General features: G+C 44.0%; 1 protein-coding gene across 10 annotated transcripts in view; it reads left to right on the forward strand.

Annotated features, from left to right (window-relative positions):
- The window catches only part of NFIA (nuclear factor I A), a 347,808-nt gene that overhangs the window by 276,729 nt on the left and 49,018 nt on the right, over positions 1 to 22,061 (forward strand). For 6 of the 10 annotated variants that reach the window (XM_064516274.1, XM_064516273.1, XM_064516276.1 and 3 more), the window contains 3 exons: positions 11,213 to 11,299; positions 12,288 to 12,326; positions 20,809 to 20,937. The exons of 1 other annotated variant lie outside the window; for it this stretch is intronic. In XM_064516274.1, coding sequence (XP_064372344.1) covers positions 11,213 to 11,299; positions 12,288 to 12,326; positions 20,809 to 20,937 — 255 coding nt within the window. The remainder of the gene's footprint in view (positions 1 to 11,212; positions 11,300 to 12,287; positions 12,327 to 20,808; positions 20,938 to 22,061) is intronic. 3 more of the 10 variants (XM_064516278.1, XM_064516281.1, XM_064516280.1) reach the window with 2 other exon arrangements.

Genomic DNA, 22,061 nt, shown 5'->3' on the forward strand with positions numbered 1-22,061 from the left:
TGCACTCGAAAGCTCCTGGGGAGCTCTCAGGCCTAAAAAGGCTGGAGTCTGCCAGAAAAGATGAATTTCCTTTCACAACAGGAAGGCTTAGGAAGTAAAACAAAGCAGACATGTAGTAAATTACTTGTGCTTTTCAAATACCTTTTGCGGTATCCTCCTTACCATTACTTTATCTCAGCACTTTCAGTACATAACTCTTGTTAACTGAGAAGAAGGGCAAGAGAGGATAAAGATGATGTTAGTAAGAAAATAAGGCAGCATCACACTGACTTTGAACTCGGGTTCAGATGCTGGCCTGTGTTCAGTTCTGCGGCAGCTCTGTTTGTAACGGAGGTAAGCCATAATTAGCGGTATAGGCTTTTGATTCCGTGATAAGGGAATGCGCCCTGGAATATATCGGTGTTCCACTTAGGCATTTTTCTAATGCACTCTCTGGTTCAGCCCAGAAGTAACGTTCACATTGTGCTCTGTCGGTCATTTTGTGGTGTAGCATATGGATGCTATTTGCCAATTTTACTTCCATTGTATTTCTACAGCACAACGTGGAAAAAATTTTTAAGATGAAAATTCAGAGTGACATATTAGTTTCTTTACTTAGATCTTCGTGGTACTTGCATTTCCACAAGTCGGTTTGGTCGCTAGAGGACAGTAAACCCAGGAAAGGTAGGAGCTGTCTGCAGTCCTTGCACTGCCAGAGATTTCTACAAGGACAATTCAGGTGTGTTCTTGACCAACTTACAGCCCTGCGCCCAGTTTCAGAATGGGTGGAGCTCCCTGTTCCTTCTGCTGGAAGGCTGCAGGAGCTTTTCATACCCACGCAAGCCACCTTCTCTTGCCCCAGCTCCACCCCTATTATTCTGCTACTAGTCACACTGTGCTCAGCTCGTGCGTGTCTTCAGCTTGAAAACCTCAGGAACCAAACGAGGCATTCAAAAAAACTTAAGGAATTATTAATGCATAACACTTGTACTGCACTAATGAAAAACATCTTTACAGTTCTGGGGGCTCAGGAAGTTGATAACGTTATATGAACCTGTAGTGAGATACAGAGAGTTCCCTGTCAGTGTGTTGGTCATGTCTTTGGTGGTGAAAATCCTATTAAAGTCAGCCTCGTGACTGCTCACTACACCGCTCAGGCTACTGCTGTTCATTCTCATGCCACCGTCTATGGGACTGTCTGAAAGTAATTTCTGTGCCATTTCTATACACCTGAGGAGCTGGGATCCCATATCTGAGTATTTTTTCCTTCGCAGTGACTGTGACCCCTGACTAAATGGTACCACATCGCTCCCCAGTGCTAGTTATGGAGCAACCATGTGCAGGCAATCGGTCCAAACTGGTCTTAATAGCTCTCTTCTTAGACCTGGAATATGCTTCCTTCTTCACAGATTCTCAACACACAAGGAAAATTCTTCTTCATATTTACCAAGGACCCTTTATTTATGCCTTACAAGTCAGAAGAGCTCATTCAGGCATAGATCAGATGACCACAAGAGTTTGTTTTCAAAGTCTGTTCCAAATTATATTTTGGAAACGACAGAGAAAGTGGTGTAAGAGAGATCCCAGATTGTATTCTTTATGCATTCTTTATGCCCTAAACACAGTTGTTGTCTGGCACTACCTAGTAAAGAAAATCTGCGTAGGAAGTCCCAGCATCAGTGATGCAGAGTGTGCCTGGTCTATCCTTGGGCAAAAGGTCTGTGGGCTCATTGAGAGATTTGATATCTTAAAATATATCAGATCTCAGAGAAGTTTGCAATGATTGTGCTACATTACTGCCAGTGATTCAAGGGTCTGTTGAAATTATGATGAAAAACACCAGAACTATGTTTTATACAAAAATAAAGAAAAAAAAATCCCTTTATACTGGGAAAACATTCAACTTCAGACATGGAGTATTCAATTATCAAGTAATACTCCAGCACTATTTTTCAGGTCTGTGACTTGCTGTAGTGAGCAATTTTCACTGGATCATAAATAGACATCGGAATTTCATGATCTTCATTAACTTTCTTGAGCTGAGCTGGTCGGGTGTTCATAGACCCATTTACAAAAAAATAAGGAAATTTCAGTTTCTTAGACTGGAGGAGGTCTACATCCAGGATCCCTGCCAATAATATTTACTCCGTAATTCCCAGACGTGACATTGTGTTGCCCTGCGGTTCTCAGGATGTAAGGAAGACTCGGAAAGCACGTCCGCATGGCCGCTAAGACTGTACCTGCCTCGTGTGGCAGCGTCAGCGCGTACCTTGACGCTTGACCAGCAGGCACCCGTGCCGTTTTTTCCTCCATTGAGCTTAATATCTTAAGACAGTGGGAACATTTCGCAACCAGACAAATCTGCCACAGCATAGTTTGGCTTTTCTAATCAGAGGTCAGACACAGATCATGTTTCGCAGATGTCCAGAACATTTTGGTTTATAGCAGAAAGAATTTCATCAGGCTAATCTGTGCTGTTAAGCTGAAGACATACCACGAGAAGTACAGTCGGCAGAGCCTATTGACTCCCAGCTCAGGCTAACTTCCACTGTTCATTTTCTCTAAAGAACTTTTCCTGAGCTTTTTTAGGCTATCTACTACCACTAGGACTCCTGTTCCCGTTCACCCCATTTCCCCGTTCCCATGCAGACCCATACTTCTTTGCATCTCCAAGGCATCATACACAATTTCCGACATTTCTCCCCACTATTACAGTCTTCCAACACCTGCACTCAGCCTCAGCTAAAAAGCAGCCAGAGTTTGGGCCCGTGCTGCCTTTTATGCTTCCACTACTGGTAGCTGAAATTAAACGTGGCCCCACGTGGATGCTCCTGACTAAACAGTGGCTTTCAGGTGCACGGATAGATGCCTGTGGTGACATGTGCAGTGACAGCATACCTCAAGGAACTCCAGCTACTGTAAAATGAGGAGATTTTCATTCTTAAATGCTTTTTCCGTTCATACAGTCCATGTGTTCCTTTACCCCTGCTCTCTGCATTACAGTATCCCATCAAAACACAAGCTGCCCAGTGGTTTTCAAGAACATAAGAATTTTCTTTTCTTCTAAGAGCAATAACACTTATCAACTTTTACCGAAATACCATATCAGCTCCTTGTCACTGGCAGTCTACAGTTCCTGCCGCTAAAAGTTTAATGCATTTACAGGAGCACTTAGGCATCAAGACTTTGATATCACAATCTGTTAGTCACAGGTGCTACATGATAGGTTTGTGTTAGCACATTATAGATCTTTTATCAGATACTGCACAAAATGTGTGTGTTTCTCTGCCAGGCAATCAGAATCAGACTGCTGCATAGTTGATGAGTTACTCACCAATATAAGTTGTTGTTTATTTTAAATAGAACTTTTCCAGAACTGCACCTTAATGGATAACTTAAACTAATTGGCCCAGGCCAGCAAAGATCAAGAACTTAATGTGAGCTAGGAAAAACGCAGCAGGTCAATAGTGGTGCTTTGAGCATTGTCAGTCTTTTGCAATAACATTCATCAAGTAGAATGATTAACACTGCTCATTTGCTCTAATAGACATAGTCATTTTGACAGCAAATTACCACTGGATCAATGGCTCAGCTTTTCTTCAGCAGTTCACGTAGCAGCATGAGACCCGTGACAATGTTTCATGCTGTTGGCATTACTGTTTCAAAATCACGCAAGTTAGAGATGGGGAAAGAACTCCTGACTCACCCCAGCCATCCTTCTGCCAGCCTAAGACTATTCCTGACTTGCTTTCAGCAGTGCAGATTGAAAAGTCCCGAACGTTTCGACACCTCTCAAAGGTTCCTTGTTGTCCAGAGCCTGGACAACACAACGAACTTCTTCTCCCTGAGATTCAGCCTAAACCAAGCTTCCCTTATTAATAAAATTAATGGTCCCCTGCAAGGATTAGTGCATTGCCTCATCTTTGCTGTAATCTGCAGAGGAAGACATCCCTGGAGTCTGGAGAAGTCAGTCAGTCAATGTTGTGTCTCTACTTTTTGCATCTAGTTCCAGATGTCAGGAGATGCAGCCTGTAAGTGGGTATGGACACGTAGCAATTCTGAGTTTAAAAATGCGGAGGGTGTTTCACTTCAAATATCAAATTAAAGTTATGTTTTTGACTGGCCTGGTACTGGCATCGTCCATACCTACCATTTTTGCTGACTAACATCCAAGCTAAAAAAAAGATCTTTTGTCTGCCTTGACAGCCATAAGACCACCGGAGATGATCTCTGGCTCCACATATAAGTGGCATAGGCTGAGTCATTTTTTCAGTTGGACAGGGGAGATTTAGGACTTTCTCTATCTTTTCAAAGCTGAGCTCAGAAGGCTCAGACACAAAGCTGTCGATGGATAGAAGCACCCTCTGTTTGGTTATGGCTGGTCTGGAATCTGTCAAACAGGAGTCTCTGCGAGCTCCGGACTGGTCTACTCCGACGCAGCCACCCTTGAAAATCATCTGACAGCTGCAGCTAGTGCAGCGTGGGACTGTAGTTGCAAATGGGCTTAAACACATTGGGAGTATTGTACCTGTCTTCCAAAAGTTGAACTGGTTTTATATTTGCTTCTGGGACCAATTCAGGATGTTGACTTGGATCTATAAAGTCTTCTATAGATTAGATCTTCGTTAGGAAATGGACTGCGTTCCTTCCATGTGCTGTCTTAGCAGTTGAGATCAGCAGACTTGCTTTCTCTAATGTGTTTGGGAAGCAGAAGCAATATTTTATCTGCCGTGGTATGTTGGTAGAGAAATGTTCAGGTTTATTAATTCTTCAGGACACAGGAAAAGGCTTCATCACCTGTGTAGGCAGTCATGGAAAAGGACCAATTGCAAAGACTGCATTGAACTCTTTTTTTCGGAGGCAGCTGGAAAATATTATTAATCTTCAGAGCCAATATACAGTACATATTGAGAGCCAGCAAATGATGCATGTTACTGCAAATTCCTGTGCACTTCTGCATTTTATAAAACAGATAACTAGAATACTCACCTAGCCAGATCAGCCCTCGAGGGATGCACATTTCCAAGTAGAGGACATACCAGAAACACAGAACAGAACACAAATTAGCCAAGCAGAATGGCAAAGTGGTTGAAACAAATGGTTTTAGGATCACTGAGTAAGGACCATGACCTCCTTTTGCATCAGTCAAGGCAACTGTGAAACTTTGTGAAAGGAGCTCACCGCAAAACAGATGCTGGGCTATCTTAGGTAAATAAATTACCAAAAAATAATAATAAAAAACTCCCCTGCACATTTTACAAAGCACAGCTGTGTAAATATTGCATGAAACAGGGGAGAGGGGGAGAGACGTAACATACACCCTTTTTTACGCAGAAGTCCTCCTCTCTCCACTGTTTATTAAGATTCCCAGTACAACCATCACTATTCTGCCCAGCACACAGTGCGGCTACTGTAGCCCGCGCACACATTTTCATCTTTGTTTCAAAGAAGAAAACAGGCTTTATTTTAAAGCAAACATTTTCACCCGAAGTTAAAATGTGCAATGAGAGTTGTTAGGGGACGGGGAGAGGACGGTCCAGGAATGGGATCAGAGCACATCGCTCCCTTTCTCTCCCTTTTTCTCCCCATTTTGGCACACCGATTCTGCACGTTCCTCCTCCCCTGGTTACACACACAGCGAGGAGCAGTCCTGAGCTCTTAAGTTCATTGAACTGGATCCCTACTGCTGCTTTCTTGTTTCCCGGCTCCCAGGTAGTGCACGTTTCAGCCTGCAAACACTCACATCAGAAACCGTGGATCTGCCCACAGAGAGCAGAAAAAAAGGCCCCGCCAAGCTGGAGCGAAGGCCCACCTAGCCCCACGGGCGCCTCTGACAAAACGGGCAGCGGACACTTAAGGAAAGAATATAACAGCAGGACAGCCGCCCAGTGATGCTTTTCAGAGTACAGCCGCGCGGGTTTTGGCAGCCGACAGCTCGGCTTCATGGGCCAGAGGCTCTGTTCACATCTTTGTGTTTGACAGCCTTCGGTGGACTTTGCTTTCAGGGATTTGCTCGGCCATTTTTAACCCATTCTCTCTTTCGGCCTCCGCAGCATCCCGCGGCAGCCCGTTCCCGGTTTCTCGGCGCTGGGTAAAGCAGAACAGCTCCTTTTGTTCGCATCAAATCCGCTGCCTCATCGTTTCGTTTGATGCCCCTCAGGGCTTTTTACCACCAGAACCAGTGAATAAATCATTCTCGGTTGCTTTCGTTCGAGTTCAGGGCTGCCCCAGCGCTTTGACCGCAGCACTCGGTCAGCGTAGGAGAGCACAGAAATCTGCCTGGCAGCCTGTTAGCCCAGGTGACGCCTCGGCAGAGCGGCTGCCGACCATCCTATACTGCCCGGGACGCGTCTGTGCTGCTCGCCCAGCGCGGGGCCTCCCCAACCTCGACCCACCGCACGGAGCGCGTGGCACGGCGGCAGTGCTGCCCCTCGGCTGCTGCCCCGCTGGAGCCACTCCGGTAAGGACGCCGCAGCCTAAATAACGCTCAAACACCGTTAGTGCTCTTGTTTTCCGCTTCCGCGAAGACTTGCGGCACGGCAGTGTCTGCCCGTTTGTGCCCAGTCTTCCCCGGCTCCGCTGGGGTTTGCGTGAAGAGCTGCGCAGCCCCAAAAGCCAGCGAGGGAGATGGCAGCTGCGGTCCCTGTGCCAAAGAATAGTGCTCTTGCAAGGAGTGACACTGTTTTAGGTGAGCCAGGGCCAAGAGCTAAGTCTTACGTTCCAGATAGGAGGGGAATATGTTTTATTTTAGAAGTAAGGATTGACAATCAATGAGATTTGAAAAATAGAAACTTATGGATTATCTTCCTCTGTGCTCCGTGTAACGTCCCGTTTTATTACAGCATCCCGCGTTTGTCTCTAGTTGTGTCTGCGATGCAGCACATCAGTGCACTACCTTGCTCCGAACAGGAGAAAGCACTTTGGATGTAGTCCAGGTTTAACCCTGCCTTAGCATTTGTCTTTACTGTTAGCTGAAACACCGGCAAACAGAAGTAAAACTTCATCCTGACTCTTCCCTTGAACGTGGCCAATCCTCGGAGTACGGTGCCTGCTTGAAGCAAGGAGCGGTGCTCCTTTTCCCATGCTCCACAGCTTCTCTGTCTCTCTCCTTTCATTCCCTGCTCCCTTTTTCACTCCTGGAGCGAACATGACTTGGGCACCCCTAACCCGAGCTCGCCGGGCCGCTCCAAGGAGCTGCATCCCGCTGCCGGAGGGAAGGCTCCATGTCCGGCATCGGCGGCGTTACTCCTACAGCGTCCCGTAACGCTGGCAGGAGTGCAAACTCTGGCCTTTGGAGGACTTAAAAATTAAAAACACCCCAAAATAGCTGAATGCCTTATGCAACCCCTTAGCCAAATGGGAACTTTAGGGTATTAAATAAATTGTTGGGCCTCTGTTAAAAAATAATCACCTAGAGAGCCCGTAATTGGGGGGGAAGGCAAAGCAGCTTTACAAACGCCATTCCTGCCATGTCATGACGACTGTGGTGCTATTGTGATTTTGCATTGCTATTTCTCTACTTTTACAGGATTTTTTTTCTTTAATGTAATGTGGAAAGCCCTGAACAAAAACTGGCACTTAATTCAGAGTAAACAGTGGCAGCGACTGAATAAAACCTGATGTCAAATATACAAGCACCCTGGGAAAGCAGAAATGCCGGGCTTTCTCGTCCCTTCCAGTTGTTGCCTTCTTAAGCGTATTATTCATAAAATTACCAACTTAAAAATGGGCAGAAACGTTACTTTTTTACATTCATGGCATCGCTTTAAAAAAAAAAAAAAAGATGGCTAAAAATCGATTTGCTGGCCTCTTGGGGAAATGCTGTAATGTTTTTGGCTGTCTCCTACTTTCCGCTGCCAGCTAAAAGTACCATCTGGCTTGTTTAGGGCCCTTTCCCATATCAGGTGCTTCCAAAATCCGCGGCAGCCAGCGGCGCGTTTCGGTGGGCCGCTCCGGCGGTCCGGCCGGGACCACTGCCGCTTCCCGGCCCAGCAGCCCGCAGCCGCGCACGTCGGGGCATCGCGCTGCCGCTCGCCCGAGGACATTTGCATCATTGTCAGCTGCACATATTAAATTGATATGCAGGGCTCGGCAACACGTAGCCCGTCTTTTGTCCCTTTGTTTGGGCGATTGTTGGGGTTTTAATTCTTCTTTGACACCTGGAATATCACAAAGCTGCTGATAATCTGTTGGCGACTAAGGGGGATGACATTGATAGAAGGATAATGTGTGTCAGACTTATATCTGGATAATTGCAGACACACCCCAAATCCTCGCGGCTCAGGCAGAGAATATCCAAAATCCGTTATTGATTTGGAGAGTCGCATGTGGCGCTTGGCTGCCGAGTCGTCCCTGCTGCAGGAGTCACTGGGAAGGGATGTCGGGAGCCGGCGTTGGTTAGCTCTGCGCTGCCGTACTGTCGTGCCCGATACCAGTCCGCTGGGGAACGGACTTTCTGCCATTTTATAGCACCGTGAGGAGCTGTAACAAAATGGTGTGGACGTCCTAACTCCTCACCGAACCAGGCTTCCCACGTCCTTCCTCCTGCCTGGACGTACGATACCCCGATGGCAGGACCTCGGGAGCTGCCCATGCCACTAGCTGACAGTGACACCTCCTCCCCAGGGATGGGGTCCCCCCCCAAAATTTGCTGTTTTACTTCCAAATAGAAATCTGCCCCTCAAAGGATTTATGAGTAACTTGAAGCATTGTAGTTGCTAAGTATAGACTTTTGATGTGATCGTACGGGGAGAGGGAGCGGGTTTCGAAATCGCTACTGTCGTAAGCTGCCTTGTCCTATTTCTAAAATGATCTGTGCCATACGTTGCTGACTTTTCCTGTCCGGCCATTAAAAAGTGAATTATGAAGAGTGCTGAGCCAAACAGGTAGTAGTTTAACCTTGTTAGTAAACAGCAGGTAGCTGATATATACTCTTCGGACGTTACATCACAGCCTTGCTTTTCAATATAGGTTATGAAATTATCTTGTTGCTCTATAAGCTGCCCTCGCTGTGTACATTCTTCCAGAGGTTTATTATTCTTTGTGTGTTGGCACAGTAGCATGACTATGAGGAGTCCGTTCACGATGCGGTGAATTTTAAAGACTTGGGAGATGGCCATCTCTATTTTTCAGCAAAAGAATGAAAGCTTTTCTTTCTTTTTTCCTAAGTTACTAAAAGTTTCCAAAGATGTGCTGAAATGAAAAGGAAATGATAACAAAAGACAGGATGGGAAGTAGTGCACCAGAGTACCTACTTCGCTTGCTTGTTTTCTTATTCCCTCCAAAATCTTATTCTAAGTTAAAATTATAAATTACATAAACCTGTTTCGTGAACTGGAAAGATACTCAAAGTATATCGCACGTTATTCATTTATTTTTGTGTGAGTGCAATAAAAATTTTACAAGCTGTAATCTTGTTCTTTTAATAGAGAGAAAACTATGCAGAATATGTTGCTTAGAGTATTAGATAAGCTACAGTGTGTTAATCAAATATTTTTGTGATATGAGGGCAGTTGAGAAAACAGTACAATTTTTGCTAATGGCACTGGTAAGTAAACGGATCTATCATTACATTGTCATGAAAAGTGACATTGAGCAGAAACACCCTGCCAATCCCTAGAAGATAAGTATTTAATGTAATTAGACAGACACTGTCTCCTTTGTTGAACGTAGCATTAATCACCCAGAGAAGTTCAACTTTATATGAAATGGCTTTTTCTGATATGTCTTTGTATTAGAAAGCTTCTTACATGGTTTTGTCCTGATGATATATTTGAAGAAATGACTGCTATAGCTATACAGTTTTCCTCGTGACTTATCTTGCTGTTCTGTGTTCCATGATATATATATTTTTTATTTAGCAGTGTTACACTATATAGCCATGACTTGTTCCTAAGTCCAGAAAACTACACACGTTTGGAGCGGCAGCTCTTTGAAATAGTTAATGCATTCAGCTTGCGCAGTATCAAAGAAACACAAATCGCTTTCATTATGTTCTGATGCGATGATGTGCCTTCAGTTCTTCATACGTGCTGTTAGCGCAGGTTCATCGTTACGGCATAAGCAAAGTATTTCTTGCCTTAAATGCTAGTTCATAACATCACACACACACAAAAAACTTCTTCCTATGAAAATCTCATTGTTAAATTGATGAAAAATGTTGCCCCCTTCCAGAATTCATTGGCACTACATTTTTTCCCTCCTCCGTTGCTTGTAATTTGTCCTGTGAAACGCTGCCTGGTTATGAGCGGGTGCCCGCCCGAAGCAGCGCGCAGCTGGGTCTTCCCACCTCCTCAGCGGTGCCGGGGGCTTTGAAGGGAGAGAATAGGGTTCAGTGGAAGATGACAGCAGGCTTCGCCGAGTAACAGGTGGAGGTCAAGGCGGTTTATTTGCCGGGATGAACAGAGTGCAGAGATGAAAAATCTTTGCCATAATAAGGTTTGGGAAGAAAACGCTGACTAGTCGAAGCTTTGATTCCAGCTGACAGAACCTTTTCTAGTGTTCATTACTTGATTTCACAGTTCAGGCAATTTTAAGAGGCTTAAAATTATATTTCTGCTCTCCTCTATAAAACTTTTCGATCACTTTCTAATTTTTGCTTTAAGTAAAGTTATAGGGACTCCCTAATGCATCATGTGCCTTTTGACTCTTATAAAGACAATGTGTCATCGAAAATGAAAGGATAAGCTTTTTTTATAGACCCCTACCTCTACTGCTTCCTTTTATAAATGAATGTAAAATGTCACGTAGGCACCAATTCAATTAGAGGATTAAAACTTCAGAAAACTCCCCTGAAAGGTGAATAGTAAAATAAGCATGACGTTTAAGAGGTCACTTTTCCTGTCTAAGCCTATGGGGTTTTTACACGTAGCTCGTAAGGGCGTTGCTGAGGGTATGCCCCGCGTGTGACGTTCGGCGAGCCCTGCTCCCCCGCGGCAGGGCACCGCAGCGGGACCCCACGCTCGGAGCAGGACGTCCTGGCGCGGGTGGCAGCGCTGGCGCTGCGACGTCCTGCCGGCACGTTGCAAACCAGGGCCGGGCCGCGCGCGCGCGGGTCTCTCCCAGCTTAGACCCCGCTGGGAGGGGAAGGCAGGCGTTTCTCCTTCCCCGCCCGCTTTCTTCCACCACCACCTGCTTCCTACCTGCTGAAGTGGGCAGAATAGGAGTATCTTTAGCCATTTGCTAAAAACGACCCCCTCAGACTCTCTATTACTTCTGCATTCATTCTTTGCAGGAAGAGGAAACTCACTGGTCAAACCCTTGGACACCAGAATAGTTGCATGCAGTTTCCCAGGGAGCCAGATAGCTCTAAAGCTTCCCAGTGAGTGACAGTTTCTCTCTTCTATTCTTCTGAAACATGTGTTTTACACATATACTGAAAAATGTTAATATCAATTTGCAGCCAGATTCTTGCTTTAAAAAAAAAAAAAAAACTTCCCCAAGTATATACACTTAGAGCACCTCAGCACAAACGTCACTTTCTTTACACAGGAAAGAGTGTTGGATGCTCTTGTACACGTAGCATCGCTGGGCTCGAAAGCTCTTGGCTCATGCAGAGTTAGTGGCAAGAACATTGCACTTGCCAGCACCAAACTGTGAAACCTTTTTATGTGCCTGGTGGAAATCTCATTGGGGTAGAAATCCAAAAGTGGGGGGGTAAATCTGTACATTTGAACTAAAGTGTCTTTGATACCATGATACCAACTTTGTCTTAGTATTCCTGAGAATTGTCGCTGTATGCTTTCCCTAGTCTTCTACTCCTTTCTAGGCATCCCTTAGTAACCACGGTCAGAGAGAGGAGCCTGGGCTAGGTGGACCCTTTTAATCTGATTTGGCATGGCTATTTTTCTGTGTTCCTAAGATCGTAAGATGAAGTTATGTAGGCATATTTCATAATGCCAGAGCGGCAGTTTCTGAGGTTCTACAACGCTGTGTAGCAAAGTGTCTAATGAAAGCAAAAGCCTGTCCCATACTGTAGCTTTCTTGGTCCAGTGAAGCAGCAGCCTCATGCACACAAACCTTGTAAAGTTATTTCTGATAGCTCCCTCTCTCCCTTCATTTTTGTAAGCTAAAGTGCCGTTTTCATTTTTACAGCTTAATTGAACCTAAATGCACCCATTTTCTGCAATGTGGTATTTTGGTAATTTTGCCATTTGCACGTAAGTTTTCCCTTAAGCAAACTGAAAGCTTCCCCTTTATCACTTCACTGGGCCAAGATTTCACACAGTATCCTGCTTGCTACAAAATATGATAGTGTTCTCTCTCACCTTGTTTCTTTTTTCTTCTTTTACTTTCTTTTATAAAATTAGGATATCTAAGAAACCCCGACCACCGCGGAGCACTACATGGTGGGTGTGCTTATTCAAACGATGCCAATGCTCTTGTTCTCGGTGCCTAGACGTTTGGGGATGGCTGGGGGGATGAACCAGGTGTCCCTCTTGTGGGGGTGCTCCGGTGTCTCGTAGGCGAGAGCTTACATGATATCTCTGCTCTTCCCATGCCTGTTTTCATGAAGCTTGTGGAGACTTTTCCCTGCGAGGCCCCTACCTCTCTGTCACGGGTGTTTTAAATTGTTCGATAGAGAGGTGTTGGGCAGGTCACGAAAGCAGACCTGAAGGCCGTGTAATCGTATGCATCTCCTTTGGAAATGAAGCCGAAGCCAAACTGCTGTGCTCTGCCTACTCTGCAAGGGAACACCGGGTTTTCCAGGGGGATATTTTGTTTCTCCCAGAGTCTTAAAGCCATTGGGAATGCCGAAAAATGAGGCCGGTCTCACCTCTCTGACATCACCCACCTGAGAACGAAGGCAGTGTACGTATTTGCTGGCTGGGAGGTGCCACGTCTTCCCCGGCAGCGCCCCAGTGGCAGTTCCAGTGTCGGTCCAGCCTGCAACTGGGAATAGACTCTTTCCAGTAAAAGAGCACAGCAGCTGTAGGTCAGCAACAAATTATTTTTTGTGTTATGTAGAAATGAGGTGACTTGTTCAGTCCTGTGACTGTCAAGCCCAGGTAGTCATACGGTAAAAATACCACGAACCGCTGGATAGCAGTACATAACAGTTCCATGAGTACACTCTTGACCTGTCAAATTATAAATGCATTTTGGTTTGCTGCACTGCACATGAGTTCAGTTTGCAACTCTTTCTTCCTTTCTTTGGAATAATGTATAAACTCTTCACCTCAGATTGTGCAGAAATCATGTGACTTCACAGTACATTTTAAATTACCTAAGTTATTTTCAATCCTATCTACAGCTCTTTTATTAATTAAAACATACATTCAATGGCTGTGTATACTGATTAAGTCTTCCAACCAAAATTAACACCAAACTTAGTCTTGTCATCATAAAAGTCATTTAAAAGCATTATCATGCAATAACTGAGGTCACAGGTCTAAAAAATCTGCATATTTACCCATCTCCATCTCATGGCTTTGGCATTTAGTAGCCATCATTGTTATAGGTAGCCTGGATAGCCAGTGATCTTCTGATGGCATACAAATAATGAGCAAATGATTTTTGAGACAATTTAAAAAAATAGAAAATTTGACTCCATCTTCTTCAGTTACTAAAATTCCCTTTAGTATCACTTGCAATTTAGCATCCATATGCATCTCAGGAAGATATAGTTGAAACATAAATCTATTCTGGGTCTTTTACTTGCAAAAATATCATACCTCAGCTATAATCATATGCAAAGACTTTTTAGAGGGCTTTGTAAATGCCATCCAAATTTATGATGGCATTTTTTGCCTTACAGCTATAGATGTTCCATCCCCAAAGCACCCACATAAAGGTATATTCTCCTATGGATGGCTGCAGTTTGTCCCTGCTGCTATAGCTAGTCTGCCAAGTATACTGAAAAACTCTCAAATAACATTTGCAAAGAAACAAACGTAATCATGAATTTTAAATGGCTAGATGTTTAAAGACATCATTAGAAGACATTGTTTATTCTGATTATATATTTGTACAATGCAAAATGATACTGAAACTAACATTAAATCAGAGAGGAAATTTAACTGTTATCTTGCTGTGTATCACACTTCTCATTAAAGTTTTCAAATATAAAATTCACATGCAATTATATTATGAGGAAATTGGTAATATGTTGAGTACCAGTTTATTAGTGATTGATTGGACAGCAAAGCAGGGACGAAGGCTAGCTTACGAGAGCTAAACCAATCCAGATGATGCTGTGCACATGGCCACAAACGAGATAGCATGTTCTACGGCAACACCGCACCAAAAAGATAGAGGCAGACTTTAGTGGGGTAGGGTTTTAAACTAATGATGTGTAGTGTGTCCCTCAGTTTTAAAATCCTGTAGACAAGATTTTCTGTTGGTATAAGCTGATACTCCTCCTTCGTAAAGGGAGCAGTACTCATTTATAAAGTAGAAATTTCAACCCTCTTTAGCTTAAGTGGAATCATAATTCTGATTCTTACTTGAATTATCATTTTTGGCTAAAAGTTGCTGAGAAGTCCAAAAGCGTTTAAAACCTAAAGCCATTGAATCCATTTAATGCGCCTTTGGCACCTTTCTCTCTTAGTCCTTTTTGAACATTCTGGTCCTCATTTTAATCAATCTCTTTTTATTAAGTTCTTTGGCTCATTTACTTGTACGTGCATTTGCTTTATTTTATTTGGAACATTTCTTTTGTAGCGTCTTGAAAAAGAGTTGTGACACTGCTTTTGGATAGCTTCTTAAGTGTCTGGCAGTCACCTATGGTACGATGTCGATGGGGACTGATAGCTTAGCACTGCTTTCCCGATGGTCTCTCAGATGTCGAGTTCTGAGGAAGCCGGTTGTGTGTGCTGGTGATGCATATGCAGCAGTGTGATAAGTGGATAGATGGGGAGCTTTCTTTTTACTTCTGTAAAATCGCTGTTCATTAAGCTGGATTTTGTGTTGTGAAGTGAGGTGCTCATTGGCAGGTAGTTAATCACTGATCCTGGTAACTCTGAATGTGGCCAGGGGAGCGAGTGCATCCCAAGTACGTCCAAAACGTAGAAAATATCAGTGAATTTCCATGCGTGTTGTATTTTGTGTATCCTGGAACAGCTAATAGAGAAACTGGTGGATAGCAGTTAGTGTGGTCATAGCTCAGCTGATGACAGATGAAGTTTGCTCAGCAATACATATATCGGAGTTAGTCTGACTGACAGCACTGTAGCCATCCAAATTTTAAGAAACTTAGAGGACAAGTTAAGACTTCCCCAGGAAAGAAGCAGCTGATGAGCACTTCTGCTGATACTGATTTCAGTGATATTGCTGGAATAATTTTCACAGAAGAGTGAAAATTCCTTGAAAATCCTTTTTATGCATCAGGTTTTTTCTTCAACAGCCAACTTGTTTTTCTGCATCATCTATTCGTTCTGCATGTTGTTGTGGTCATGGTCCACCTGGTAATATTTGAGCTTCCTTGATTACTTTTTGTAGTGTCCCTTGCGAATGAAGAGCCAATCCATATCTCATTCATAGCTTTTGTTACGAAATCTCCATCAAGACTCTAGTGACAGAGAGCTCCTGGGAATATTGGGGTAATTATCCAAAAGTCGTCTTTGGAGGCGAATATTAGCTGGACTACCGATGTGACTAACTTGATATGGAGTTACTGTTTAAGATGTGTGCAGTCAGAAGAATGCTAGCGATTAAAGAGTGAAACTGGATGGATATATAGGCATAGATACAGATCTGGAGAGAAAGGGAATTGTTCTCCTCTTACACTGCTGTGCCTCCATTCACCTCATCACAGTCAATCCTAATTTCAGTGCCACTGTCAGCAAGGTGCATAGGTATACGGAAAGCAGGTTAATAGATATTTATTTGTTCTGGGAAGGTTTTTGTGCATTCAATTTTCACGCATCATTCTCTGGTCCATTTAAATAAATATCAGCCTCATACATGAAAATTTGAAGATCTTTAGCTGTACTCAAGGAGGACTATTATGTGGTGCCTTTCTAGTACTGGCAAGCATTAGGAGGTAGAGGAACTAAAAACATCCCCGTGCTCCAGTGCCCCTTAGAAGATGAGGAACATGACGTATTCCTGTGAATTCCTTGGTTAAACTTGGGCTGGAGGTTTGCGAAGTGCAGAGTTTTGGAAAGTCTTACTGCGGGACTTCAACATCCGTACAATGGCTCCAGTGACCAGAGTCTCTCAAGGACAAGGATCCCATTTACGCTTGCATTATGCATTGAGCAGAAGGGTGTGATGCATGATGTGGAATGAACAAAATAACTTGTGTGTTTAGGGAAATGCCAAATTAATGAAAATTCAGAAAGCTCTAATGTTGAAAAGGCACCCAGATTCCTTGATAGAAATATAATGCTGCTAACAGTTTCAAGATTATTGTTGTCTGAATTTTCTGCTTATTGTGTACTGCAATTAAAATTCCTTTCAACTGGAAAACCAATGTCAAATTGATATTTCCTTTTGGAAAACAATACGAGAATATACATCTTGTTCCATTTAGCACCATCATGGTCTTTGATCTGGCTCCCTCTGCCCAGTGAAAAAACTCTGATTCATGTTGACGGGAGCAGGCTAAGACCATATATGTTTGGCGTGTGTATATTTATGCTATCACATGAATACAAGCACAGTAAGTTAAAGTAACACACCCACTCAGACTTCCATCTGTGTTTTGTGCTACGAAATCCCTTTATTTTCCTTTTTATTTAGCAATTAACTTTTCCATTTATTCTGCAGCTAAAAGCTGCCATAGGATGAAAATAGGCGAAGTCTGATTTTCTCCCGTTGCACTGTAAATAGCATTCAGAGCAGAATCGGGCCCGAATTACAAAAGCCGCGTTTCCTAAAAATGCCAGGTGTGGCTGGGATTTGGACAGCAGTCCTGCCCACAGAAGAGTAAGAAACACTTTTAAGCCCCACCTGGGCTGCCCAGCCGCCGCGTCCTGGCTGCTGGGGCTGAGTCCTTGCTCGGAGCAGATGGATGGAGGGAGGCAGGGACGGGGAGGATCCTTGGCTCCCGGCCCTCGCCACCGGCCAGCGCAGCTGAGGCTGTGCAGGGATATTGTAATTTGTTGCTGCCCTGCTCCGGCGAGGACGCCGAGGCTCGCGGGGGTCCTGCTGAGCTGGCACCAGCCCTTACGCGGGGCCGAGCGAGGTGCCGCAGTCAGCGCGGCGGTCGCCGGCACTCGCCGGCTCGGGGGAGCGATGCCGAGGAGAGCCGTGCAAGGCAGTGCCGCTGCCCGGGCCAGCTCCGGCTTTAACTTTTTAATTTCCTGCATCCCTGAGCAACACCGGAGGGGAAGCTGAGGCCTGGGGACCACTAAACGCGTTAAAACTCATTAGGTTTGAAACAGAAGACCTTTAAAACTGGCCCAGAGTCTCCAGCATGGGTGCCAGCAATTAACCGCCTAATTCCATATTTAGCCATCCATCTTCGCCCGGCCTCAGCGTCGTTAATCTGCAGCCTGCTGCCGGAGAGGTGGCCTGGTTTTCGCGGGCTGCGGGCACCTGCCGCGCTCGCTGGCGTGCTGAGGTTGCTTACCTCCGGGTGCGAGTTGTAGGACGAGATTTGCATTTTTCTGGGTGATTAAGCCCGAGTTCCCTTGCTTTCGCTTTCGTCTCCTGAAAGGAGCTGCAATAGAGTGGCCAGCGTTGTAACATATGGCTTAGCAAGGGGGAAAAAATGAAAACGAGTATTAGAAAGGGATGGACTAAAGAATACGCAGGATATATCAGGCACATTAACCAAACATATGGTGCTAAATGAGATATTTTTTTTAAATTGCAAAAAATTGACATTCCTGGCAGTCTCAAGGATAATGTGACATGGCTGTGATAAATTTAGAAGAATGGGACATATTTTGGCTTGTTCTTGGAAACCTTTTTCTTGCATGCAGACTGTATTTCTTCTTTTATTAACCCATTCAAAGAATGTTTGAATTTTGCTGCTAGAGCACCATGCTAGCGCACCATAATATGTGAATGATGCTAATTGCTTTGCACTGCCTAACTTTCTGTCATACCCTTCCCTCTTAAAGGACAAAACATGCTTTGGAAATGAGCTGGCAAGCTCATCTCATTCTTTCTCTTGGTCAATATTAAGTGAAGTAATTAAGCTCCTGTTTGCATATTCTTCTGAACTAAGAAGCAGCCATTTTTTTCTTGAGATCTGATGGATGTGATCACTCACGAGAAAATGTGTCATTACAAACCTCAAACAAAATAAAAACATGGTAGAGCTAGACTGTTTCAAAACCAAGGCATTTCAAAACATGCTGAAATAAAAATAACAGCAGTAGTAGTAGTAATGGCAATCATAATGAGGATAATAAATAAATATAAAAAAATAGGAACCGGTTAGCCAGGCTTCAAGTTTTCTTTCTGCTCCCTATTTCACAGCACAGGGTTACGTCCGAGTCTCCCTTTGCACATTACGACGGCTGTCTCAGCCCTATAAAACCCGTCCCCGTATGAGAAGGACACTGCTCAGCACTGCCACAGTTCAAGGTCATTCAGCTTTTTTGTCGAAGCTCCTCAAGCTTCAGCGGTCTGGACGCAATCACATGAACTTGCTGCAGCTTTAAACTATATTGCACTGTTCTCTCCGCCCTTTCCCCACACCATGGTTTAGATCAGTCAAGCAGTTTTTTAAAGCACAGAGGTGAAATAATAGCTTATTCACCCTCTCAGAAGCTTTATTATCTTTCCCGTAACCATAGCGTGCCCAGCCGTAGCGACCTTATTCCTCGCACAGCCCCGTCCCTTGCACGCGGGCCTCCTGGCTCTGCGCGCGGGCTGTGCACCCTCCGTGCAAGGTGCTGCACGACGCCGCGGAGGGAGCAGGTCATAGCTAGGCCTGTTTTACTGCCATCATCCCTGTGCATAACCAGCGGCTTGCTGTGTCCGGCGTTCAGAGCGATGGAGTCCGCTGCGTTAAACCTGCCCTGGAGGCATGCCTAGCCCCTTGCGCAGCCCAGCAGAGAGGTGCTCGCGGCCTTGCCGCCGGCGGAGGAGACCCTCTGCCCCCCTTGACCCTTGACTTTGTGTTTGAGCTGGAGGTGATGCTCATTTGGTATCTACCACCCTGGTTCCTCCATCATAAAAGCATCTGGGTCAACGGCACTGTTACTTTTTTGAGTGTCCTTGTGATGAATACGAGCACTCAAATGCTATCAAAGTTACAGCCCACCACACCGCTTGAGCAGCCGGTCTGCGGGCTGCGTCGCGCCATTCCCTTCCAGTGCCTCAGTCCGGCCCCCTTCTTTCTTTACCCCCAGTCTGAACCAACTCGTTTGCTTTTGTTCCTACCCCAAAGTCTTTAAAAGCAATATGAAAAAAATAACCCATCATTTCTCTTGCACAACAGTCTGCCAGTTCTAAACTTTATTCAAAAAAAAAGTATGTAACTTTTCTTGCTGTGAGGCAAGAGCCACCACAACAGAAGACCCTTGTAGCAAACAGTTTTGAGACAGAAAGTCATAATACAGCACTGGAACTCTAACCGCTCCCTTACTTTATTTAACTTTCTGAATATAAGCTGCAAAACCTCACTGAAACCATTAAGACCCCAGCAGCGCAGTGTATAAAGTGCAAGAAGGCTGCTGCATATTGCAATGAACATCCCAGGGACTATAAAACTAGTGTTATTAAACATAACGTTAATAGTATTGTCCAGAGATAATAATGTCCAGGCCTTTCTGTTCCATTTTTAGCAATTAAATTCTTTAAAATACAGAGTTGGAAATAGGGCTGACTGACTTTGCTAGTGGAAGTTCAACTTCCAACATTATCTGAGGTTTTTGCTTTTTCACCTGAAACCTCAACAATCCTGTGCTTTTTTTTTTGCTATATCTCTATAGATATGCAAAATGTCTGATGTATTGTATATGCTGAAAATGATGTATTTTCAGAGGTATGTACAGCATCCATATGCCTCAACATCTGTAAAACTATAGATAATAATACAGACACACACATATCCTTTATCTGTATGCTGCAATATTCTTTTATCCAAGCATAAACCATATGCATAAAAGCTTGGATTTTAAGAGCCCATTGCAATACATTCTTTCCACTAATTTCTTTGGTGCAACATAGAAGCTGAATAAACCACAGGCTTAATACAGTATCTACAGGAGTTACTCCTGTAGAATATAATAATGGTCATATTAGCATTGCCCCATTTCTGCCTGTCCATGGGAGAGGTTTCACCCAGTGGCAACTCGGATTTTCATTGGAAGCCTTTGATATAGTTCAAGGGCATAATAACAACTCTGAAAAAATGCCAGTGTGGCTTCTAATATAAAGACGTAAATACCATTCACCCTTTAAAAAAATTTGAAAGTAAAAGGGAACCACATAAATATATTACTTTCAAATACCTTTGAAGTCAGAGTAAGGAAATGCAGAGTCTGAACTCAGAAAACTTCATTCTCTAGTTGTGCCTTGAGTCTTGCAGCACATTTAAAAGATCCATTTGCAATGATCTACTAAACCAGTGAGTGAAAGACAGAACTCATAAAAAGCCTGTAAAAATCCAAATGCTCCAGCTATTACGGATTTCTAAAAATAAAGCAGAGTAGGTTTCAGTAGCAATAATAAGCTGCATCTTATCCATATTTCAGATTTAAAAGAAAAATATGGCTGCGTTTTAGTACTCATTGCTCAGAGCAAACCATGGCCACTTCTTCCTCAAGAAAGACCATAAATAAAAGTGAGCTTTCAGCTCGCTGTTGTATTCAATTTCATTTGTCCTTTAAGTTTATCTAGCTGCTTCTGCACCCACTTTCACAATGCATAGGCTGTCGTTCCATGACCTAGCATTATTAAATTGCACTTATCAATCATTCTTGCCAGGAATGCCATCGCCAACTACATTAAAGAAGTCAGAGAAGTCTGGTTTCAGCAGTCCCTCGCCTTCGCAGACCTCCTCCCTTGGAACGGCTTTCACACAGCACCATCGACCTGTCATTACAGGACCCAGAGGTGAGGCCTTACCCAGGAGCCCCCAGGCAGCGTAAGCCTTAGCCGCAGCACCCTGTGTCCCTACGGAAAGTAGTCGCCACGTGTGACCCACCCAGTGAGAGGCTTTGCTTCGAAAGCTCGTAACCTGGAGGTTCTCGTTGTCAAGAACTGCGTTTGGTTTTGCTAGTTTGGGCTGGTTGTTAAAACTCCTGGTGAGAAGTCAGCATTTCCTAAGGGGGAAATGTTGGTTTCTGGGGGCTTGGGGTTTTTGTCTGAAGAGGGTGGGGAAAGGGACGGGGTATAGTGTTGTGCTTCTGCTTGTATCGATATATACCATAGATTCAGTTTAACTGCTTGAGACAGGGACTCATCATTCCCTTCTGAACCATGCCTATCTTTCAACACTACTGCTTTGTCTCTGCAAGTCATTTAGCATTTGCGGTGTTGGTGTCAGTGCGTTGAAGACCCACCTTGTTAGTGGACTCCTTTGAAGCTGGTTCCTGCAATCCTTTGTTGGTTGTCTTCACAGTACTCTTCTGACCGACCTTCCAAGTAAAAGAGATGTCCTCCGGGTCTTGATGTGCTTGTAAATTTGTAAGAAAGATACATCTGCATTAGCCTAGAAAACTGAATACAACACTCAGTTCACACTTGAAAAGGAACACACTTGGGCATAGCGATATACACAAATGAATCATCTTGCAAACCTTCTTTTTGAAGATAGAAAGATAAGAATGAATGGTTGTGACATGTTTCTTTCTGCTATGAAATTTTACTTCATTTAGAAGAGATTTGTCAAATGGTGAAGCATGAAAAGACATATTAGCAATTCATACTAGAAATCATTCTGAAATGTCTGTTGGCGTTACTGTGGTCTTACTGAGGGCAGCATAAACCAGGAGTAACCTCTCTGTCTGCACAGTGCCAGGTGTGTAGCATGAAGTGGTGGAATTGCATGAACCTTAAGTTGATATAAGATCAGAATTGCGCTTCATGGTTCTTTGTGCTTTGTTAAACCTTCTTAATGTAGTTTGATTAGCTGTGGTTAATCCCATAAAAATTATTTGCTACCTGAGAGACAAGCACCTAGATCCTCAAAAGGTATTTTTAGTTCTAAGTTCTATGCAGATATCTAAAATCCCTTG

This window comes from Dromaius novaehollandiae, chromosome 8 (assembly GCF_036370855.1).
Source record: "Dromaius novaehollandiae isolate bDroNov1 chromosome 8, bDroNov1.hap1, whole genome shotgun sequence".
Lineage (NCBI taxonomy): Eukaryota > Metazoa > Chordata > Aves > Casuariiformes > Dromaiidae > Dromaius > Dromaius novaehollandiae.